Source organism: Melospiza georgiana, chromosome 3 (genome assembly GCF_028018845.1).
Source record: "Melospiza georgiana isolate bMelGeo1 chromosome 3, bMelGeo1.pri, whole genome shotgun sequence".
NCBI lineage: Eukaryota > Metazoa > Chordata > Aves > Passeriformes > Passerellidae > Melospiza > Melospiza georgiana.
In genome coordinates, this window is record NC_080432.1 from 14330158 (window position 1) to 14354212 (window position 24055).

Consider the following 24055-nt stretch of genomic DNA (forward strand, 5'->3'; position numbering starts at 1 on the left):
TTTCCCGTCCTCGGGACATGCGTGCCTCCCCTGAGGGTTCTCATCCCTCAGCGCAGTGTACTTCTCCCTTCAGGTGTTTGCTTCTCCACAGTTGCGCTCCCCTCAGTGGCACGAATGTCACCCCTCGAGTGCGTTCCTCCCCTCAGGTGTGGTCCCCCCTCAGGTGAGCTTCCCCCTCCTCAGGTGTGCTCCCCTCAGCGACACAATGCTCACCTCAGGTGTGCTCCCCCCTCCTCAGCTGTGCTCCCCTCAGCCACACAATCCTCCTCTCAGGTGCGCTCCTCCCCTCAGTGACACGCTTGTCCCCTCAGGTGTGTTCCCCCCCTCAGGTATACTCAGCGACACAACCCTCACCTCAGGTGTGCTTTTCCCTCAGGTGTGCTCCCCCCTCAGAGGCGCTCCCCTCAGTGACACAACCCTCCTTTAAGGTGCTCTCCTCCCCTCAGTGACACGCCTGTCCCCTCAGGTGTGTTCCCCCCTCAGGTGTACTCCCCTCAGCGACACAATCCTCACCTCAGGTGTGCTCCCCCTCAGGTGCGCTCCCCTCAGTGGCATCTAACCCCTCAGGTAGGCTGCCCTCTCCTCACCTGTACTCCCCTCAGCCACGCAACCCTCCTCTCAGGTGCACTCCTCTCATCAGTGACACGCTTGTCCCCTCAAGTGTGCTCCCTCCCTCAGGTGTACTTCCCTCAGCGACACAACCCTCACCTCAGGTGTATTTCCCCCTCAGGTGAGTTTCCCCTTCCTCAGGTGTACTCCCCTCAACCACACAATCTTCCTCTCAGGTGTGCTCCTCCCCTCAGTGACACGCTTGTCCCCTCAGGTGTGTTCGTCCCCTCAGGGGTACTCCTCTTAGCGGCACAACCCTCACCTCAGGTGTGCTTCCCCCCTCAGGTGAGCTTCCCTCTCCTCAAGTGCACTCCCCTCAGCGACACAACCCTCACCTCAGGTGTGCTCCCCCTCAGGTGCGCTCCCCTCAGCGGCACCTCACCCCTCAGGTACGCTCCCCCCTCCTCAGGTGTGCTCCCTTCAGCGACACAACCCTCCTCTGGGGTGTACTCCCCCCTCAGGTGTGCTCCTCTCCTCGGGTGCTCTCCTCTTAGGTGCGCTCCTCCCCTCAGTGACATGCTCAGGTGCGCTCCCCTCAGCGGCAGGTCCCGGTCCTCAGGTGCGCTCCCCTCAGCGTGGCGCGCCGCCCCTCACGCGCCCGCCCCTTGCCTCCCTTCTCTCAGGCGCGTGCGCCGCCCGCGGGCAGGGGCGGGGCCTCGCGTTCGAACGGCGGCGGCGCCGGGCGGGAACATGGCCGGGCCGCGGGCTCTGCTCCGGCAATGCCCGCTGCTGCTGCCGCAGGACCGCCACGGCACCGCCTACGAGGGCTTTGTCACGGCCCAGGTACCGCGGCCCGGGCGCCGCTCGGCCGGCGGACCTTACTCTGAGGTGGAGGGAGGGTGCTTCCCGCTCTGCCGGGTCTTGGGAGGGAGACCGCTTCCCGCCGTGCCGCGCCTGGCTCTGAGGGGGAAGCGTTTCCCGCCCTGCCGGCTCTGAGGGGTTCAGCCTGCCGGGGTTCCTGACTGAGCCGCCGGCAATGTGAATTGGGGAGTGCCGTTTCCCGCCGCCGTCCCGCGGGTTTGCCCCGGGAATGGTTTCCTGCTGCCTTCTGGGCTGGGTTAGTTGTGCTGACAAAAGTGATTTTGGGGCAAGGCTGAATGTACCCGCGTTCATGGCCTGTGGTAAAAGTTGACATAAATGACTGGTGATGGGTGTTTTCCTTTCATTTACTTTTGAGGCTTCAGCTGAAGCGGCTGCATCGTCCTTCGGGATGTGGAAAGCGCGGTGCCGGGGCAGAACAGCGCCTGAGGCAGCGTGAGGAGCCCGGCTTTGCCTGCACTGACACTGTGCAGCTGTGGCTCCTTAAAATATCACGTACAAAGAGCTCTGAACGGGTGCATTTTAATTTAGAAATAGCGTGGGGCTTTACTCCTCTAAGTAGATGGCAAAAGACGTGGGCTGTGTCCACTAGCATTGTCAAAAATGTAATTGACATTGAGATTGAAAGAAACGTCTGGAGGTCCTCTGCCTTAAGTGGTTGCTTTGGACCATTTGCAGCCGCGTTGTGAATATCTCCGACCAAGAGTGTGCAACCTCTTAGATGGCTTCTTCCAGTTTCTGATCCCCCCTTAACTATTTAAGGGTTTTTTTCCATTCCATTTAGATATTTCCTGTATTTCTGTCACCTGTCAGTGTGTGTCACTCAGATCTGGCTGTACCTTCTGTAGTCATCCATGATCCCTCTTTTCTCCAGGCTAAATAGTCCAAGCTCCCTCAGGCTCTCCTGGCATGAGAGATGCTTTGAGCTTTTGGTCACCCTCAGAGCTCCTCCCTGGCTTAACTCCAGCATGTCCATGTCTTGCTTGTGCTGGGGATCCAGTACCCCAACTTCAAGGTGTCCTGAGCTGGGGTAGGATCTGGAATAAAAGTTTTAGGATAACTTATCTGCCCCCTTTGCTTTGAGGCTTCACTGACTTTATTTCACTTTTATTAAAGTAGAGGGAGAACCTCAATAAGGAATGAAAATACAAGTAGGGGGTATTTAGAAGCTGCCTCATGTGGATTGCACTGACAAGAAAAAAAATTAAATTTATGTACTTGGGGCTGCTTTTGTTTACAGTTTGTAAAACTCTGCTGAAATGTGCTGTGGATCAGTGCCCAAGGTTCTTTTCAGTGTGGTTGCTTTTATGATAAGCATCTGTTTTGTCTTACTGGAGTTGGAGACAAACTTTCGTGTACAGTAGCATGTTTTGGATTAAATGATATGTTTTTGTCTTGTCCAGATTTGGATAAGGTTTATTTTTCTCTTGAAAGGTGTTATGTTTGCTTTATGAAATGTGATGTGCTGAAGAGTTTTTACTGAATATTGTGAATTAAAGGTCAAGAGTGCTTCAGAATTAAAATCAACATTATTTGTGCCTGTCACTCATACTGCTTTTTATCCCTAAGGAAAGAGATTCTGAATAATATTCCTGAAAGACAGAAAAGACTAATTTTCTTTCTTAGTAGCTGATCTGATGAGGAATCCTTCCCACAAGTGTCTAATATTTTTCTTTTCTGACCTTCCTATTAACTAAATACTTCTTTTCAAGGGTAGAAACTTCCACATCAGGATACTGCTACCAGTGGATTTGCAATTGAAAAATGCCAAGTAAGAGAATTTATGCTACTAATTTCTAAGTGTGATGTAACAAAGTTAATATTGATAAAAGCAATAATGGATATGAAAATGAGTTATTATTTTTTCCAATATCAGTGTTATTAATTAATTATCTCTGGTTTCAGCTTAACCTTGCAACAAAATTGCACAGCATCAGTGGTAATAAATGCTGACAATAAGCATTGCCTATATCAAAATATTTAGTTGTTAATTAACTTTGAAACATGTTGTAATTAATTGGTTGTATTTACATATATGAAGCAATGTACTTGGGAAAAATTATATTTTTTATATAATTTGTATTTATAGATCATTTCTATGTCACCATTTGGGAAACAGCTAATTCAGTGCAAAGTTGTAAATTTAAGCAATTATGTAAGCAATTTAAGCAATGATGGTTAACAGAGCTTTTTAACTTCATTTTCTGTTTGCTGTTTCTATTAATTGGTATGACCCAACTTTCTTTAGAAGCCCTGTTCTCATTTCTGTGTTTATCCCAGCAGTCTGTGGGAAGTGGGTGAAAGAGGCAAATCCATGTACATGGGTGGGCTTTAACTTTGTATTCCACAGCTCTGCCTAGGCCAGCCCCAAACTGGGAGCAGATGTGGCATTCCATGGCTTTATTGCATTCTAGGCTGGGTAATTAAAACTGCATTACAGGTAACTTTGACATTTGCAGGTTATCACTTTTAAATATTAGTGTATTTTATGAAGTTACACTCACTTGCATGAATGATGTTGTTGTTTTCAGCACAGAGCAGGCTTTTGCAGGTTGATGCTTAATTTTTAATGGGCTTTAGCATGGTGACATTTGGAAGTTTTGAGTAACTTTGAACAGAGTTTTAAGTATTGTTTCCTTCCTTTGTTTTTCTCCAAGAAAAGCTGTTGTGTTTAGAAGGCTTTCTGCCTTTGAAAGATGATGTAGTGTGGGTTTGAAATGTGCACAAACTCTGTTTGTCCAGGATAGAGTGCAGCTGGCGGCTGAAGAGGATCCTGCACAGCTACCGGCACGTTTTGAAGCAGGTATACAAGTTTAAAACCACTTATTTAATTATTATTATTATTATTATTATTATTAAATAGTCTTAAATCTTTGTTTATAATGATTCTGTGACGTCTTGTGCTTGCACACCTATTCTAAAAGGGTTAAAGAATCTTCCTTTCACCCTAGAGCCAAGATTTATTTTTAAATGTCTGAGGATTCACAAGTAAATATAATGAGAAATGGATAGAATTTAGTAAATATTTATTTTTGTTCAACCTTTACACTTCTGTGTTTTGAGATCAGGCTAGAACAATTTTTAATAAATGACTTATGACATTTTACTGGAATTTTTCTTTAGTCTCTCAATTAGAACAGATTTTGTCTTTTTTAAAAATGTATTTACTTTTTTACAAGTTGTACACAATGCAAAGGAGGGAATTCACATTAATTATTAATAGAATCAGTTCATTCTTGGGATCTAAATTGCATCTCAGTATCCAAAGGAAGCTTTGGAGTGAGGATGCAGCGTGTTTGGAGTCCCAAGGAATACTTTGTTTCCAAGGAGGAGCCTTTGCCACAGGTGTTGCTTGAGACACTGTATCTCAATAAATCCATAAATGAGTGCTGCCAGAGGATGTTTCATTCTCAGTTAAGTTTCCTGGAATTTCTCTTGTGTAATTTAAACATGTGGAATGCACTTGGTCTTTTTTTATGTTTGGTTTGACAATACCAGAAAAACAGTTGGGCTGAAGCACCAGAAGTTGCAGAAAATTAGCTAACCCTCTCTTTTCTCCAGCGGCTGCACAGCTGCCCAGACCTTGTCAGCTTTATGGTGGAGCTGAAAACTGTTTTGGTGAGTGGCAGAATATGTGTGTGGGACATGGGATGCTCTTAGAGCTTTGGGTTTCACTTTCAGTGTTTTATAGATTACTGTCCCGTAGATATATAGCTCTTTTTTATTTATTTATTAAGAAGAGGTGATTTTGTATTTATGCTGTTCATGTAATAGCTGTATAAATATCCTTTAGGATTTAAGTGACTTTATTCTTTGGAAGTTGGAGTGCTATAAAAAATTTAAAACCCAGCAAGGAATCTCAGTGTAGAGCCATCCTCTTTACAGTGATATTCTTGGAATTCCTGTCATTGTCTAGATGGTAAAGCAGGCCTGTAATTATACAATGGGCTGTGAAGTCAGTGGATTGCTGAAGGTGCTTTCACCTGACTAACAATTTGACAAATAAATGCAGAAGCTTTTTTTTTCCCCTAATATTTCAGAGGCTGCTATTTATTCTTCTTCTAAAAGTTTTTCAGGTCTGGGGTTGAAGAGTAGCAAACCTTTAATCAACATGTAACTGGGAGTTCTTATCTATTAGTAAAACATTTTTCTGTGAGCATTCTTGCTGATGAATACTTCATCCAACCTACTTTACTTGAGGAATAAAACACAGGAAGTATTCTTCAAAACCACAGCAGAAATTCCTCCTGGCATTACACTGCTGCTCTGCTATGCTTGGAATAGACCTAAGTAAGAATGTCTGTTTTGGAAAGCTTTATAATAGTTGTTCCAATCTATTTGCCTGCCTACACAAGCACTCAGAAAATGAGAATGCAGTCAAAGTATAGTTCATTCAAAATAGCAAAATAGTGGTTCTCAGTTACTGCAGAGAGTGAAAACACTGACAACAGTAAAGGAGACCTGGGCAAGAATTATTGTTAAACTTGTCTTAAAAATTATATTTTCATTTAAATTATTAATAACTTTAAATGTCATCAATGTATGTGTTCTGTAAGCATAATTTTAGCTCAAATGCACTTTCAAAGAACAAGTAGCACAACACAACTGAAACACATGGTTAGGGCTTATTTTTCACAGTAACATTAACTTTTTGATAAAAAGTTCTTTTTGAAACGTTACTGCATTCTTGAAGAGTGTCTGCACCAAAACTTACTCCAAGGGATCCTGTGTTGTTAAAACTGAGAAACTGATTTTGTTTTTTGATTGCTATATAAAGTATATATATATATATAAATATTAAAAATATGGGGAATATCATAGATGTGTTGTCTTTTGTGGCAGTGGAGCCCAGGAGACAGCTGTGGGCTTAATAGAACCTTCCTTTGAAATGTTCTTTCAGTCAAGATGCTTGACTTCAGATTTATTAGCTGAAAAAGAGGCACATTTGATATTTGCATCTGAAGACTCCGTTGTCAACATCTGTGGGGTTTTTTTAAATTGCAGATGTTTTCATTACCAGTATCTGAAGTAATTTACCAAACAGCTTCTTTGTCTGCTTTAGCTGGAGGCTATAACAAAACAAATGCAGTGTACAGTTAATTTTACATAAGCTTAATATTTCCAAATGAATTGCAGAAATCACATGGCTAAATAGATGCAAAAATATTGAAATTGCTCTTAATGATGTTTTTAATGTTCTTTTAAACAGGAAATTGCTTTAAAGAACACAGAAGACCTGCACATTCCAAGGCCTCCAGAATACTACTCCTGCCTTGTCAGAGATCTAGAAATACTGGGCTGGAATAGGTATGATTGTTTTAGTTCTTAACAAACATTATCTTTAGAATATCTGTTCCTCTTTTGTATTTGTGAGCTGAACACATCAAATGTACTTGTTCTGTTCATTTACCCTATTCAGAAACTGATTTTGCTTTGTTTTTAAATTAAAAACACCCAAAAAACCTGTATCAGCTCTAGGCATATTTTCTGTCTCAAATAACTGAGCTGAAAGGTGATACACTACTAAGAAATCATTTCTTCTTTGACCTATGAACTACTGGTATATTAAACATATTTAATGTTAATATTTATAGTTTTCTTTTCCCTATTTTGTACAGCTGGTTGTGACTAACCCTATGGTTGATCATCATTTACCTTTATGCTTTCCTAAAAACATTTCATACTTTTTTTAGAATTAGCATAATAACTTTTAAAGAACCTGCTCTTTCAGCCCAAGGGTCTTCTTAGAGGAGTTTATTATTTATTCCACAGAAAGTAAAATCTACCCAAAAAATTCATGAGTGGAGGGGAGAATATGAAAAGCTCTCAAGCCAAAACTTTAACAGGTGTATCTTGTGCTAAATGAAATAAAGAAGCCTTAGGTGTAAGAATAGTTTTGAGTTTTCCCACCTGATTTCTATATAGATAAACAACATGTGATTAACACTAAGTGGGAATTTCAAGGCCCACTTTTATTTAAAGATTGAAAGCACCCTTGAGAAATCAGCTGAAGCTTTTGTCAGTGGTTGCCATTGCTAATATGAAATTGTGCCATACTCAAATTTCACAGAGTCGAGTCCGAGAATATGAGGTAAAATTTCCTAAACACATGAGAAGTAAATTTTCAATTGTGTTTGCTCTCCCAAAATGGATAAAAAACAAAACACCAGTGAAAAAAAAACAACCCCCAAAATCTTGAAGAAGGTTTGGGGAAATCAGTCCCTGATCAAGGGACTGTGCTGCACATAGGGAATCACATCAGGTTTGCTCTGGCTTGGAAGGAGAATAACCTGGACAGGCCATGTGGAGTCCATTAGCAAGTCACACCTTTGATTCCAGAGTGCTTTTAGCACTGAAGTGACTCTCTAAGGAAGCCTCTTAACTGAGGCTGGTTTTGAGTTGTAGGTGATGCTTTATTTGCATGGCAGTTAAGAACATCCTGCAATCATCTTTCAGCAGAGCTGTCTGTGTTTGGTGCTGCCAGCGAGGAGCGATCACTGCTCACACCTTGAGCTTTAGTTAAGGATTTTTCTTAGGAAAAACCCTTGCTTGTTGTGTACCCCAGATTTACTCATTCCTAGCAAGTTTTTGGTCTGCTGGGAGCTGACTGCACCCAAATCTAACTGAGAAAAAAAAAAGTTGAAAGATTTTAACTGGGGAGAAAGAGATACTACTGCAGGAGTAAAGTTACAGGAAAGGCTCTTCTAATACTTCCCCTTATTCAAGCTGGTTGAGCCAGTGGCAGTGGAAGGCAAATTATCAACTATAAAAAACCTCTTATAACCCTCATAGGGATTCAAAAATGTTGCCAGTATCTCTTAAGTCCATGTTGTCTCAAAGCTCTTATGCCTGATACTTTCCCATTTATTTTATACAAAGTATCTTCTTCTCTTGCCTTCTCCATTTCCAGGGAATCCTGCCTGCTCCTGTGCTCTCAGTCATTTGTGTGTTATGCTGGACTTCAGAGATTTATCTAAGGCTTTCCATCTTTATGCTAATTCTTTTTATTCCTTTTTTAATTTTTTTTCTGTGATAAAATGACAGAGCCTACAGAGGAACAAAAGTCTGTATAAGTGAAATGTTACCTATGTACGCAAATCTTTATATGGTTATACAAAAAGTGTGACTTTAAACTAAAAGAATCCATCCTTATCTTATAAATCGAGATTGAAGTGGTCCAAACAAGATGATTGTCAGAACAGGTAAAATCCCAGACACCTTGGTATCATCCCATTAATTTTAATTTAATAATTTCATTTTTGTTTTCCTTTGCTGTGGCTCTTTGCAGGCAGCAGTTGTGCTTTGCTGTGGACACTGCTGCATTTTTCACTGCAGTATCCATGCTGGGCCTTAGCTGCTGCTTTAGGAATCCCCCAGCCCAGGAAGCAGCAGATGGAGGGGTGCTATAGAGGTGGTTTCTCATCTTTATAGGACTCTGATACACTTTTGAGGTAAAGTTGGAACAAAGCAGGAGTAATGATGATTTTCCCCCCAGTTCAAGGAAGAATCCTCTAATTTTTTCCAAGTATATCAAGTTTAACTGGCTCCAGTTGAATTACATTTTATCATGACTTGTCTTTTCATTCAGCTGTTGTGGAGAAATGCTCCCAGAAATCTGCAGGTCTCTTTAATATTGCATTAATCAGCATTAAACATTAAATAATCTCTCTCTCCCTTCTTATTACCGCTACTGCTTTTTCCATGAATGTTTTTCAGTTCCCTCCTATTGAGGGAAATATTGTCTAAAATATTGTCTATTTTTGTAGACAATTTTCTTCTTTTCACTTCCTTCCTAGGGGTGTACAACCCTTTAGGGTACATCTGCTTTTTCTTCCACAGGCCTCTACAACTCTGTTGCCAGCTTCACTTGTGAGAACCACATGATTTTTCTAGTATGTGGTGGTTTAAAAAAATAAATGTTGTTTAGGCCAGCAAGCAGATGCTCCCTCTGAACTCTGTTAGGCCTTTCCATCAGTCTGGGTGATAAGCTGGGCAATTACCTTGGACTGCTTTTTATCTTTACACAGGAATGACATAGTAAAAATGCCAAAATATCCACATGCCCAGTTTACTGGTAAATATATGGGGAGGTTTGAACCATTTTGGCAATTGTTGATGCTACTAAGCAGAATCCACCTGTAGAGAACAATATATTTTACAATTGTATCCATCTTCATTGTGGTGGGAGACATGAACCAGTGACATCTTAAGCAAAGAGTCAGAAGTTTTAAAACTTCTTTTTCACATTTAGTATATACTTTCTGCTTGCTAGGGTGCATGAATAGAGTGTAAAACTGTCATGAAATGAAGGCAAATCATAATAAATAACTCATTTTGTACCTGTTCAGGTACTATTTTCTGCAGAAAATCAATTTTGGAATATGAACCAATATGCACTGAATTTCCCACAATAATAGCATTGATAATAGAAGAGAACTTCATTGAAGAGAAAAGCAAATCAAGAGCATAAAAGTCTGGTAGAGTAAGAAACTGCAGAAATGGATCAAAGATTTGACAGGAAGTTTAATGTGTACATAAGCAGAGGCTGACAGGAACACGCTGTGTGTGTCAAAGGTTCCGCTGATGGAAAATGCAACCCGGTGCTCACTGACCACAGCGTGAGCCCTGACACACTCTGTAAATAACCCTGAGATATATGGCTGCATTAAGCACCAGCCTGGTGTATTAACAGCAGTAAATCTGCAGCAGCAGAAATGCTTGGCATACAGGGCTCCTTCTGATTAATATTTGTAACAGACTAATCAGGGTATTGCAAACTGCAGGGCTCTCAGAGTTTTCTTCTCTCTTCCAGAGTGGCCTATGTGGACGCTGGGCTGAGCACAGTCAAGTTAAAAGCTGAAGACTCTTGTGGTCGGCAGCATCTCATCACTCTCAAGTTAAATGCAAAGGTAAATTGATGTGGGACAAGATATCTTGAGGCTTCCTTGCAATATATTGATTTTTCTTAATTCATTAGGATTTTAGAGGGTTGGTGTGCTTGCAGGTGTGTCTGTTCTGCAAGGTAATAGGTCAGTTAATTTTTTTTTTCCTTGAGTTTTCAGACTAGCTATATTTAAAATTAATATTGGATTATGGTTATCTGTAAGATGCATCTGTGCATCACATGAAAAACACTTTGATATTGTACTCATTTTACTGGATTACTGACAAAGCCATCTGGGAGACTTTCCTTCATTATCACTCCATCCAGAGACTGTGCACAGAACAAGAATTAGAGGATGTTGGGTTGGTTATTAACAAGTCTTGCTGTTAAAGTCAGAGATGTAAAGATTTATGAAAAACTCAAGTCAGTCAGAAAAATTATTTCTTTTTAGTCTAAATAAATGTCTCATTTTGACAGTACTTGCAAATCAAACCCATGGCATTTGCAGAAAGAGAAAAAATTTAATTCTTCCTGGTACTTATCACTGAACTCAAATTACAACATTTCTTCATAGAATGTCTCATTTCAAGGCATAAATCTCCCACCAGAGACTGTGAATATTCAGGCTGTGTGGTGACAATTGCCTGGCAATAATTGTTGTCTTCAGAAAATCAGTCCAGGGGCAAAAGGGATCTAAAAGCGTCTGGATGTTGTTGTTTGGAACTATCTGTGATCCATCAGCTCAAGTTATAATCTTGAAAGCACGAGGAAGGGACATGGTATTGTAGGATGAGATCCCATCTTCACAGGCCTCCTGTATTCCTTTACAAACCAGGAGGTTTTTTAAAATTTTTTTAGTCTTGCATAACATGAACAAGCTTTACCTTTGTAGGGGAAAAATACTGTTTGGGAATGAGTGTTGCTCCAGTGGATTTTTAGAAAGAGTAAAACTGTCCTATATGCAGAGAGTAATGACTGCATAATTAATTTGCTAGTCAGTCCATTATTAAATACACTGATGGAAGTGCAATTATGGGCTATTTAATGTGCAAGGAGAGGAACCAGGTTGTGTTGTTTATAAGGGATAAATATGCTTTGTGTGACACTAGAAATTTGGTGCAACCTGTTGCCCTAAGGCTTTTTTGCTCTTAGGACAATAGAAGTAAAATATTTTAACTATTTGAAAGTATAAAAATGCAGAACAAATTACAGTGAAACATTCATTTTTCCCAAGCAGCTGCCATGGTCACACTGACACTGGTGCATTGGCTGATTCTGTTCAGCATTAACTTAGCAGTGTCCTGAGGGAATGGAGATTCCCAGTTTCTGTCCTTGTGCAAACTTGTGGGGTTTTTGATAGTAATAAAATAGCTGAATATTCCTCATTTGATAGTAATAAAATTGCTGAATACTCATAGCAGAAAAAACACCATCTAACAATTAAAGATATATGTAACAAAAAGATTAGATTATCAGACTTGTCTGTTTTAATAAGTAATCATCCTTTTTCTTTTTGTTTTCATTTTTTTCATTTTGTTTTCAAGTATTTTTCATGATGAAGGATCAATTTCTTGTCCTTTGTAAACCATGTCTGGCATTTAAACTTGCCAGACAAAATTTGTGTGTGAAATACTGTTCTGGTGACCTGGGGATTTGATTTGCCTTCATACACACAGACACTGCATTTGAGGAGACTTGGCTGAAGTCTTTTTTGGGCAGGCATTTCTTTTGATAAGATGCTTTAATAAAAGTGTGTTTATTTCTGTTATGCTGTTTCTTTGATTAAGATCTGTGCAGGAGCATTTCAGACCCCAAGGCTTCAAACAGGCCACTGGAAGGATTTGCCTGATGTGTAGTAATTAAGACACTTTGGTAATTATCTGAATGATCTGGCAAGGGCTATGAAAATGCTTTCTCTAGATAAAGTTAGCTGCATGCTCAGAAAACCAATATAAATATTGTATTTAATAGTTGCCTAAATTTGCCTAAGAAAAATAGGATAACTTCTGACACACACATTTGATTGTAACTGTAATAAGCTAAGATGTCATGGAGTTATCAAACATTTTATAGCTTCTTTTTTTTAATACAGTCTTTTAAAAATTTTTCTTATTGTTGTCTCTTAATTTGGATCAAGTTTTGTTTTATTTATTTTGGTCTATGTTCACTCATTTCTTTCTTAATAGTTGAGTACTCTGCATTACTTTCAGTTTTAAAAAACAAAATGTTACCATTCAGAACAAATAGTTCAGCTTAAATGAAAATTAGTTCTTGACTCATGGAAGGGGTGTTTGATTTTTAAACTTTGGTTTCTAGTATGTATAATTGAGGAGAAATTGTAAAAAAATATTTCATGCTTTGTTTCCTAAGGTTTCTTTAATGTTCCTTTGTGACCACTGAACACAGAAAATTGGGATTCTCCTGCCTTTACTAAATACTGATAAATAAAACATTTACATGTAGCTTTCTTCTTTAAATGATAATTAACATTCATAATTATTCCTGGAAATTCTTTACATACTGTTTCCTCTCAGAGCCAAGTTCTCAAGATGCTTGAAGTGCTCATATTTTGTTATCAAATTTGGCAGCTGAGTATCAGTCTGACTTTAAATCACTAAGAGAAAAAAATCCCAAACTGTTTTTTTCCTTCCCTCCCTCAGTATCCCACAGAACCACCAGATTGCCTTGTGGATTTTCCTGTTCCATTTGCTGTTTCCTGGATGCCACAGGTAACTGCTGGACTAGGCAGCTTTTTTAAATAAAAATACATATGCCATGGAGGGGTGGTAACAAGGGGTTGGCTTTGGTTTTTACCTCCAGCTTTTCTCCCTGTGTGCATTTTATTTCTGTACATGCTCATAAAAATGTAATAGCACTGAATTCCATATTCCTTATCACAGTACCTTAAATATCTTCCTTGCCATGAGATTTATCTTGCATGTTGTATGTACTGGTTGGTTTTTTTTTTTTTTAAGCTGTTCATGTGACAAACAATTCTCCAGGAATTATGGTGGGAAAGTGCAAAGAAAGTGAAATGTAGAAAAAATTATTGTTTCTAGAAAAGAAACACCCTCTAAAGCTGACAGACATTGAAAAGAGGAGTTGGTTGTCCTATAGAGTTTTCCCCAGTTTGTTATCCTATAGAGCTTTCATAACTTAATAAAACTTTTCCAGTTATAATCAATCTAGGAAAGTATTTAATGAAATTCTAATTTCTTAGTTTAACTGATATTGCTGCTATGAAGAACTAACTGTCTTTTGTGGGTGTTTCACATTATTTCATGTACCTTTCTTCCTGAATAGTGCATGTGTGCTTTACTAAATGAATTTAAATGTCACTGCTCAGATACAAGCTAATTTGAATATGGAAAATAATTCATATTTCATTAAATTGAGAAAATAGTTTTTACATAAATGATTGCACCTGTAATTTTAATTCTCACAAGGGTTTCTACCGAGCAATAAATAAAAACTTACATGGGGAACATGGCTGGGAGGTTGCAGCAGGATGAATTTAAGCTGGGCATATAATTTTTCTGCAGAACTCAAGGTTCTGTGTGTTACCTCAGGCCCACTAATATTGAGAGGAAACAACTGCAAAGATCAACCACTGCAAATGAAAAATGTATTTATTTATGTAAGTTTAGGTTTTGATTGTCTGATATGGTTTGGAGCAGTTTAAATAAATGTTTTTCCCTTGAATTTTACTGGAGTCCCTACACTCTGCCAGGATTTCAAGTGCTGTTTTTAACCTCAAACTTAATACATATTTTGAACAGTGTTTTATTAATTTACAGCCTTGCAATTTATGTTGCCTCAAATTAACAACATTTCGAACATCCCTGACAGTGACTCCTTCTCTGTGTTTACTGTTAGTAATTTTAAAGATGGACTTGTGTTTTAATAAAATGTTCTGGAAAAACCTGACATGGAGCAGCCTTTGACAAGTTAAAAATGGGGGTGGATATACTGATACTGGCACTACAGCCAAGGAAAAATCCTCTCTTAAAAATACAACACTCTGATGCTTAAAATCTTCTTCCAGTTAGAATTACCTGGGGACTATTTGAGAACATGAACAAAAGGTGTTTGTGTGTAAGGGAAGAGCCTGTTCTGAAATCATGAAATAATTCCAGCTGCAGAGAGCCTGCTCTAATCCTGAACCAAATACCAGCAGACAGAAATGCTTCAGCTGTACAGCAGCTTTTGCAAATTGACCTTTTGTGTGGGGGTGACATGAACCCAACACTTGTGGGGACAAATGGCTTTGGTAATTGTGTAAATTGTGTTTATTTTCCAAATGTGTGGGAATCACTGTGGCGAGCAGCCCTCACACCGTGATAAAATATGGGTTAAGCTTAGATAATGCTGCAACACCACTGGCAGCAGAATTCAGCAGGTACTCAAGTGCATGAAAATTTTGGTTCCTAAAAGGGAAAAAGAACAGGCTACACCTCTTCTCTAGTGAAATAACGTGGTGTTTTGGTACCAATTGGTCTTAAACTTTTAATATTACGCCTTTAAAGGGTAAATTGACAAGGCTTAACTAAATTGGTGCAATGGCACCATTAGAATATAAACTCCTATGAAAGAAAATATAAATAGATTGCAGGTAATTGATTTTTCTTTCCCACCCCTTGTGTGTGCTGCTGCCTATTTCAGGCTCATGGATTTTAAACTTGAGGGGTTGTTGGTTTTTTTTTTTCCTTCTTTTTTTTTTCCCCTTCCGTATAATAATAGACATGGCTTTATGGCATCCATATTAAAAATGGGTAATTTTCCTTATGGTCCCTGTCTTCCTGCTGGGTTGATAATGTTTTGATGTATTTTTCTTTTGCTCTGATGAGAGGTCTGCTGCTGCTGCTCTGACATATTCATTTGGATGAATAATTATAACTTGCACAATGTCAAGCTGAAGATGGTGGGGTTTTGTGCGTCATGACAAGCCCAGTAGCCAGTGCAGGTGTCTCACAGCATGAGCAGCAACAGCCAGTGGATTCTGGCTCAGAGGAGACGTTTTAGAGTAGTAAGAAATCAGCACCAAGGGCAATGCTGCTGCTGCTGCTCCTGCTCTAAGTGCCAAATAAATGCAGAGTGCTTCTCAATGACAAGTGCAAGAACATCTACTTATTTCTGTTATAGCCTTTTTCTAAAGAAGCAGATAAATGTGCTGTCTCCAGTTTTAGCACACGCTGGAAGTGCAGTTCTGCAGAATCAGGGTGTCTCCTGTCAGGGTGAGGTTTCCAGACTGACCACTGCCCACCTGGCTGGCTACATGAAGGTCATGGGAGTGGAAATTAATGACTAATGAGGTCGTGCAGCAGCCAGCAAGGAAACAGGAATGCAAGGTGCAGAAGGTGGACTGCTGGGAATGAGATTATTCTTGGGTTATTTAGATGAAAACACAATAAAAAGCATCGTAATTGTGCTTTTTCTTGGCAAAGGAACTTCACAGGCACCAGCTGTAAATGCAGAAAATGGAGATGGTTGACAAGACACTTTATAAAGATTTCAGGCTTGTGTCTTGGCTTGATTTCTGTTAAGGAGAGAGGAAATTGTTAAACTGCTGTTGATGAGGAACTGTTTCCAAACAAATCTACAGAATCATAAATTCTTTAGGTGATCCCTTTTCCATTTAATGACTGTTTGCTTTATTAAATTGTATTTTATTTATTAATTCATGAAGGGCAAGAAGGTAATGGTACCTATAGTTTAGGCTATTCCACCTTTCTTATTAGGGGGCTTTGCAGTTGTTTTAATTTTGGATAAGCAAATTTTCTGTTAGGAAGAATTTTAGCCAAAAAATATCAAAATAAGGATTACATTTTTATCTGTTTTTGAAAAATAAGTTGCATTCAGTTGTTCTGTATTTATCTTAATTGGAACTTTTTTTACTACCATTTGATCACTATTTAGTTCATCCAGGATTTGGAGCAGATGCTTGAAATTTGGCAGAACAGCCATATAGGTTACAGCACTTCTTAGAAGTTCCTGGAAGGCTTCATTGGTTTTTTGGCAGGCACAGACTCGAGATTTTGTCTTTATTCTTCCCAGCCTCTGTGGCTCTAGAAATTAGAACCAAGATTAGAGTGAGATTTTTTTTCCCATTTTTTCTTATTCCTTTGATTGGAGGGAATGGTGTATGGGCAGTAAGGGTGGGCTTGGGAGAATGTTTGAATTGAAAGAAGAAAGGAATTGGCATGAAGAGGTCCTGGTGATGAGGGGAAGATGAGAGTGCAGAGGACAGAAATGGAAATAAAGAGGTTGAGAAACCTCATGATCCTTTCCTGGTGAAAGAGAAGGTGTGTTCCCCTTGGAGGTTCAGAGTATCTGATTTTCCCTGGACAAAGTCTGTGGTGGGAATGGATGTGGGATCCATGGATCTGATAACAGAGGTGACATTGGGGTCACAGTTCCTGGGACCCACCAAAGCCAGGGTGGTTATGGAGGATGGAGGAACCAGTTTGGCTTTGTGAGAGTGAGCAGCACTGACAGCCTGAATGAGGAATGTCTTGTTTTCCAAGGAATTTTGACATATTTCACACAAATTCTAATTCATTTGTACAAGGGGGGCCAGGGAACAGAGTTGTGCTGTTTGACATTATTAACAATGGTCTCGGTGTAATTTAGACCAAAGAAAAGTGTGATCTCAGGCTGTTCTAAAAGTGCTGGGCAGCGACCAAAAATTAGTTGGTAATCAAATAAAAAGGAATCTTGGAGTTTTCATGGTTTGCATGACAAGCAGGTGATGTATTTAAATAGCTATAGATGCATTTACGTATAGAGCAGGAGACAGCTGGCAACATCAGTGAAGCATGCAAATAAGATCAAATGAACAGTGTAGAAAAAAAAAGAAAAAGATTTAACTACCTTTTTAAGGAACATCATTGAAAAATTACAATTAGTATTAAAATTAATTGGATTTTAAAACTTATCTGTGGGTTATAATCCCTTGATGTTTCTTTTTTCTAGTGAAACCCTTTGAATTCCCGGAAGATAAAGATAAAAATGATTATTAGAGGATTTATCTGTATGTGATACAGAAAAATGTAAAAAATCAAAATGGAAAGCAACTGTTGCAAGTACCAGAAAATTATGCTATTAATTTAAGTGTCATCAGAGCACAAAAGATCACATTTCAGGACTGTGTGAAAATTATTAAAATACTGGAAATAATAGTACTTAAGATGAAGATACTATACTCTAAGATGTGGTTAAGTGACTGACACTATTATATCACTTCAGGTATTATAAAAGTAACAAAATGCTTTTAAAGATAATAAGCGTTACATTTTGAGATTGGCAGAATTCACACTTCTCTGCTTAGGTGCTTTCCTACTTTAATATAATTTAACAACAGCAGGAAAAAATGTAGCATTTTATTTCCAAGCTACACCGTTTCTTTCTAAAATACACATGCACAAAATATAAAAAGTTATTATGTAGAAAAATTCTATTTCTTCATCTGAGAACACTCAGATAATTTGCTGCTCTTTGTCCAGGTGAGAAAGGAAGAATATAATCACTACAGATTAAAGGAAACCATTCCTTCTGTATTTTGTTTAATTCATAGAAAAATACCTGTCTGAGAAAATAATGTTTAATTTGCTTTTTCTTTTGAACCTCAAAATATTTGAAATCTGTCCCTCAATGGGCATCTGCACCTGCAAAGGATTCCGTTGACCACGAAGTGTTTTCTCTTCTTGCAGAAGTCTTTTCCTGGGGAAATGGTGACTTCTTTTTGCCCACTGATAATTTCAAAAGATTTCTTTAGCATTGCTGTCCTATATATTGTCCTGTCTAATGAAAGATATTTCTGATTCCATGTAATCCACTCTCAAATATTGAAATCCCCCACGTGTAATCCTCTGCTTATTAGATGGTTTCTCCTTTTTGTGCCTTATTTACAGGGTTTGAAAGCTGATCTTAAGCACCTGTTTTTATACTGCTTCATTTTGAGATAATGATCAGGTTGTTAGGTAATATTCCATGTTTAATGCTATCGTGATACACTGGGACACACACATGGATTTCAACACTCCTTAAATGAATAAATTGGTTTTAAAATATACTCTCAGGCTGCTGGTGGAAACTCAATGAAATCTGTTTAAATTTCTGGTTTTCTTAGAACTCCTTAATAGACATTTACAACCAGTTCCTGGCAGCACTGGAGTCGCTGAAGGAATTCTGGGATGCCCTTGATGAAATCGATGGGAAGACATGGGTGCTGGAGCCAGAAAATCCCACACGGAGCGCTACAAGCAGGAGAATTGCAATAGGTAGGAAAAGATTTAAAAGGATGCAGTGGATTTGAGAAGTAAAACTCAGGGAGCTGGTTTGTTTTGCTTGTCTTATCAGATGGTGCTTCTTTGGGTTTGGGAAAGGAAAAGCAGCACTTAAAACCAAAGTTAGAACTTTTCTTTTGCATATTAAAAAAAATAATTTTCCGTAACAGAATGCTGATTCTGTTTGGGAAATTCATTACAACTTTCTGGTGTCAGATAAATGAAAATTTCTGCAGGAAAACTTTGTGTATTTGTGAATTAAGAACATGGAACTGTCAAGCTGAGCACTTACATGTTAACCTCAGAAAAATCAGTATTTGTAAAAAAACAGCTTAGGCGAAGCCCTTACCTCAATCACAAATTCCAGAGTTTTAAACTTTAGATTCATCCTGTCCTGGAGTGGAAGGAATATTAGAGTGCAGCCCAAGGGGAAAAAGGGGGTTAAAGGAGGAAAGAACAGAAATAAAAAGAAATGAGGCTTCCCTGTCAAGAACTCAGTTGTAAAATGTACCTCAGTTTATATGCTGATCTCTGACATTTTAAGGTCTTAACATACACAGGATAAGGAATTTTATAATTATACTAAATCTACATCGCCAGTAGCAAATTGAAATGTGAGAATACAGAGTGGACCCACGTTGTCCCTGACAGCTGTAGAGGGAGGGAGGAAGGAGCTGGAGGGAAGGACAGGAAAAGTTCAGCAAGTGGCTGGAATGGTGTGGGTCAGGCACCACTTTGTGTGCCATCAGAGGGGCTTTGTCCTGGTCCTGCTGCCCTTTGCCACAGGCCAAGGAAAAGGGAAGAAAAGCCTCAAAAAGTGCCTTGGAGCAGCTGAGCAGAGGAGGGACAGGGCTTTGAGCCTTTTGTTATCAGGCACAGAGAACCTTCAGCTACCACTGAACTTTGATTTCATTCATTCCCACCTCTTCCAGGATGAGAGCTTAACACAGCTTTAATTACAGAAAAGGTTGGGTTTTACCTGGCCTTGTTCAGAGAAGACTCTGCTGTGATGTTTTGGAGCTGCTTCCCTCTGAGGAACATCCCCTTCCAGGGATGCTGGGGGGTCTTGTAAAGCCAAATATTTGCTGTTTCAAAAATACAGCTTTGTTGTCTCAGTCCTGGAATTTGCTGGGAAGGGGACTGACTTCTGCTGCTTAATATTGGGGTTGGGCTTCTCTTTTTGACTATAAAAGATGAAAATGAATTAGTAAGTTACATGTCTCTACCTTTAAATTTTCACCAAGATTTTGGATGGATGTTGTCATCTAGCTTGGGTTGATTATGTTTCTTTCTGAATAAGTGTAAAGGTTAAGCCAAGTCTAAAAGAAAGAAACACAAGCCTGTCAGGTTTAATTAATCAGTTGCTACTTTTAATTACAGTTTGTGGAAATTAAGTATTTGCTATATACTGATATTTTGTACAGTCATTTGGACACCCCCAACTTTGTTATTATTTATCCTAACGAAACCCAGCCTGAGTGAACCAATTTAAAACTGCCTTTAAAAATGGTTCCCTCTTCAAATCCTTGACTGCAAAGCTTCCCCATGGCCTTGCTTTCTCCTTGCAGGGAACAATGTCTCAGTGAACATAGAGGTTGATCCTCGCCACCCAAACATGCTTCCAGAGTGTTATTTCCTTGGAGCAGATCATGGTAAGGCAGCAAATTCCACTGGTTTCTCCTCTGGACTCAGATCTCTGAGCCCAATCCCCACCTGGAGCCTGGGAGGTTCACTGGGGTGATGCCATCATTCCTGTCTGTTTGCAGAAGTGAACCCCCTGAGAACCAAACTCAACAACAACATGCACTTGTGGTGAGTGTCCCTGGTAAAGCAGGCTGGAAACCCAAACGGTGTTGCCATTCCTCAGGTGGATTTTTCTCTCCCCTCTCCCACCCACAGGGACCCAGAAGTCAGCTTGTTACAGAACTTGAGAGAACTCCTAGGAATTGAGTTTCCATCTCGTGCTGTGTTGGAAAAAAACGTAAGTTGGTTTTGGTTAATGATCAGTCGTTATTGCTGAATAAGTCACATTTAAATGGTCACTTTCTAAGAGCCAGGGACAATCAGGGACTTTTGAGAGGTAATTGGATTAATTCATTGTCACAAGGACTTCTGAACTTCAAGCAACAGTTGTCAGAGCTTGTTAACCTTTGATTAGAGGTGCACACTTCCCTGTGGCCTTCATAGCAGTGAGGGCATTCATAACAGGCTCCACTATTAAAAGGAAAAGAGGATGTTCCAGAGTGGCTAATGAGATGTGGAAAATCCAAACATTCTGTTATGGATGTTGATGACTTCAGTTCTAATTAGGTGGAGCTGCTTAGAGGGGACAAGAGGCCATCCAAATACTGGTGCATTTCAAACAAACTGGGAACTAATTTTTGACAATGCTTTAACACTGGATTACGAGCTTTGCTTTCACTCAGGAAGCTTCTAAATTAAGATCTGATCTGTGTCTAATGACAAATCATAGTGGTTAATAAACAAAAAGCACCCAAAAGTATGAAAATACTTGTTGAATGAGATGTAATTCAGTAAGGGATGAAATATAACCCAGTCAAGTCTTGCACACTTGGAACCCAGTGTCACTCTAAGCCATTGTGACATAAACATGGATGTCTTAAAGGCAAAAAAACAGTAATTCCAGCCAACAAAAACTGCAAAAGCAAAACCAGAGGTGAAGCTGTTTGTGTGTGAGCAGCCCAGGCCTGCCTTTCAGCCCTGCTGTTGTTGCAGGACTTTGCCAAGGACTGTGGGATCTGCTACGCCTACCGGCTGGAGGGCAGCACGCCTGACCACGTGTGTGACGATCCCCGCTGTGGGCAGCCCTTCCACCAGGCCTGTCTCTATGAGGTAAAGGGACATGGGGCACAGCTGCCAGCAGCTGGCTGGCACCTTCTGCACAACAAGCACTGCTACGTACATTCTGCACTAAGAGCCCATGAGGAACATTGTGGCAGTCGTGTGTCCTGTCACCCCCAATTCCTACATCAGCTCTCTGGGAAAGGGAACCACAGGCTGACTGCATGTACCCTGTCAGATGTTCATCAGCTGAACTCTGGTAATTAATAGATGTTTCTTAAATTGGAGATGGAACCAATGTGACTTTAAAACCACTTCTTGTGTTGCAGTGGCTACAAGGACTTCCTACCAGCAGACAGAGCTTTAATGTCATCTTTGGTGAATGTCCCTATTGTAATAAGGTAAGGAAAGCCATGGAGTAGGAGTGAACTAGAGTAGGAAAGGCAAATGCATCAGTGTTTAACTAAAAGTTTTCTGACACAGTATAAAGACAGCCCCACACTAATGCCAGAGTAATTAAAGACCATACTCCATTGTATTTAACACTTTTTTAATGTTGTAACAAAAGGTTCAGTTACAAACAACAAAAAAAAATCTCAACATTTAAAATAGAAGCCAACACAAATTGTTCAGAGAATCCATAACTATTGAGTGCTGATGAGAACTTGCCTGTACAAGGCCTGTACTGACAGGATTATTTAAAAACTTCTTTTTCAAGCCCCTGACACTAAAATCTTCAATGAAGAAATTCTAAGAAAAAGCTGCATTGTGGGAGCACCACTGCACTCCCACTGAAGACACAGGAACAGCAACATCAAAGCAGATACAAGGACAGGACAATGAGCACCAGAAGCACCAGAACAGCTGCAGTGTAGGGGTAGGTTTGATCAGCAAATGCAAGCTTAAACACAGCAGAGAGAGAGGGATGAGTGGTGTCAGCACCAGGCTGGGACACTGCTGCAGGAACTGGAGTTACAAGGTGATTGAGTTTCTTTCGGGATTCTGAGAGTATTCTGTAGGGGTCAAATGGTGGCAGCTCTCTTGCAGTGTCTTCCTGCAGGGGAAAAATAGCTGTGATTATAAAGCTAATATGAAGTGAGATGTGAATCAAAAAACCAGAGATGCTGTTGGGGTATTTAGGTTATCCTAGAGAAAGCATTGCAATCCTTACAGAGTCTTACCTCTGGAACTGATACTTGTATGGATATTGTATGGTAAGTGTGTAACATAAGGCATGGTTAAACACCTCCTGAAGAGACATATCCATATTTACTATTGAACTCTACAGCTGAAATTCTTCTTTATCTTTGACTTGTGTCCAAAAATGTTTAATATATTCAGTCTCTCCTGTGTAATAAAGGTTTATCCTGGAAACTCAAGACATGATTTTAAGGGTGAAGGTGCTGGTTTGATTTGTGTAAGTTTTGCATTTCACAGTGAAGTCAAACTTGTGCCCATCACAAGGAACGTAAACTTGTAGAGCGGGGCTTGTGTGGCTGGCCAGGAGTGCCAGGGCTGTTCTACATCTCCAGCAGCAATTCTGTCCTTGGCCAGCATTGTCCTCCACCTCTGAAAGGGATCCTCAAACACCACAATCCCACTTTTCTCTTAGCCAAGACTCTTTTCAACTGTCCCTTAGTGCCAGGGACAGCTCTGGTTTCCTACAGAGCTTTCCATTACCAATCTCCTGAATCAGTGAGAGCAATTCTGCAAAATGAAGCTAAGAGAATCCTCCCTTTTTTCCTTCTCCACTTTCTCATTTGGCTGGCTTAAATGTTATCTGACACCCATTTAAAGTCCCCCCTATTATGCAGAATGGTTCTACATAGAAACAGCACATTTAATCCTATTGGAATAGCAGCACTTCCATTAGAAAAACTAAATCCAAACACAAATACCATCTAACCACCAGCCCAGTGCTTCGTCCCTTTTCTGCAAAAAACTTTACATTTGAGGACTAGGAAGTAACAGTGGAATGCTTTCCTATTTCAAAGTTGTGTTTGACTTGTCAAACACCATCTCCCCTGCTGGCAGCCAAAACATCTCCCAGGATGGTTCTGCTCACCACTGTCCTGCCTGGTGCTCTCAGGTACAGCTGTGCTTTTGCTGCTTCCCTCTCCCAGCTTGTACCGGAGTCTCCAGGCAGTGATGGTCAGACTGCTTGAAGCAAAGAATTTTGGATTAATCATAAAGCTACCTTTAAAGTTGCATTTTTGTGCTTATTAGAAGCTGTCCTCATTTAACCAAGTTATTTGTTTATATGAAAGGAAACCAGGGTGGAATCCACTCACTAAAATCACCAGCGCTCCAGAGAACAGGAGCACAGAGTGACCACTGAGATGGATGTGGGGCTGTATTATTTGTACTAAAACTGATTCATTTTTTCTTTTTTTTTTCCCTGTATGGTTGAAGAGTAAGACAAACTATTCATTCAGCCCTTTTATGCACCAAATAAACAATATTCAAGGTGAGTTTTGTTAACTGCTAAAATCCTCTGATGTAAAACTCAGAATTTAAGGACTTAAGTAATGAGTGCTGTGAAGTTTTCCACTACACACAGAAGGAAACTACTGAACCAAGTTTCTACCAAGCAAACAACAGGGTCCACAAAGGGAGACAGAAGAGTTGTGAAATAACAATTTGCATCCTTGTGCAG

General features: G+C 39.9%; 2 protein-coding genes across 5 annotated transcripts in view; one reads left to right on the forward strand and one right to left on the reverse strand.

Annotated features, from left to right (window-relative positions):
* The first annotated feature begins 1299 nt into the window (after window positions 1–1299).
* On the forward strand, window positions 1300–22171 carry FANCL (FA complementation group L). Of its 3 annotated transcripts, XM_058021336.1 has the most exons (16): window positions 1300–1392; window positions 3141–3199; window positions 4171–4231; window positions 4990–5046; window positions 6638–6735; window positions 10241–10337; window positions 12973–13057; window positions 14250–14290; window positions 14420–14422; window positions 18441–18591; window positions 20166–20249; window positions 20364–20409; window positions 20497–20578; window positions 21334–21450; window positions 21729–21800; window positions 22118–22171. In XM_058021336.1, exons 1-16 carry the CDS (start codon window positions 1300–1302, stop codon window positions 22151–22153), a joined length of 1182 nt encoding a protein of 393 aa, XP_057877319.1. In that variant the 3' UTR covers window positions 22154–22171. The 3 variants fall into 3 exon arrangements, with proteins under 3 accessions (XP_057877319.1, XP_057877320.1, XP_057877318.1); XM_058021337.1 differs by lacking the exons at window positions 14250–14290; window positions 14420–14422 and adding an exon at window positions 15768–15776 and having other exon boundaries at window positions 12973–13047; XM_058021335.1 differs by lacking the exons at window positions 14250–14290; window positions 14420–14422 and having other exon boundaries at window positions 12973–13041.
* Window positions 21933–24055, reverse strand: part of VRK2 (VRK serine/threonine kinase 2) — a 36539-nt gene continuing 34416 nt past the window's right edge. Inside the window, exons 14-15 of one of the 2 annotated variants that reach the window (XM_058021334.1) lie at window positions 23465–23556; window positions 22379–22453 (exon numbers count right to left, since the gene is read on the reverse strand). In XM_058021334.1, the coding sequence (XP_057877317.1) occupies window positions 23485–23556 (72 nt within the window). In that variant the 3' untranslated portion in view covers window positions 22379–22453; window positions 23465–23484. Of the gene's footprint in view, window positions 22454–23464; window positions 23557–24055 lie in introns of both variants that reach the window. The other variant, XM_058021333.1, reaches the window with a different exon arrangement.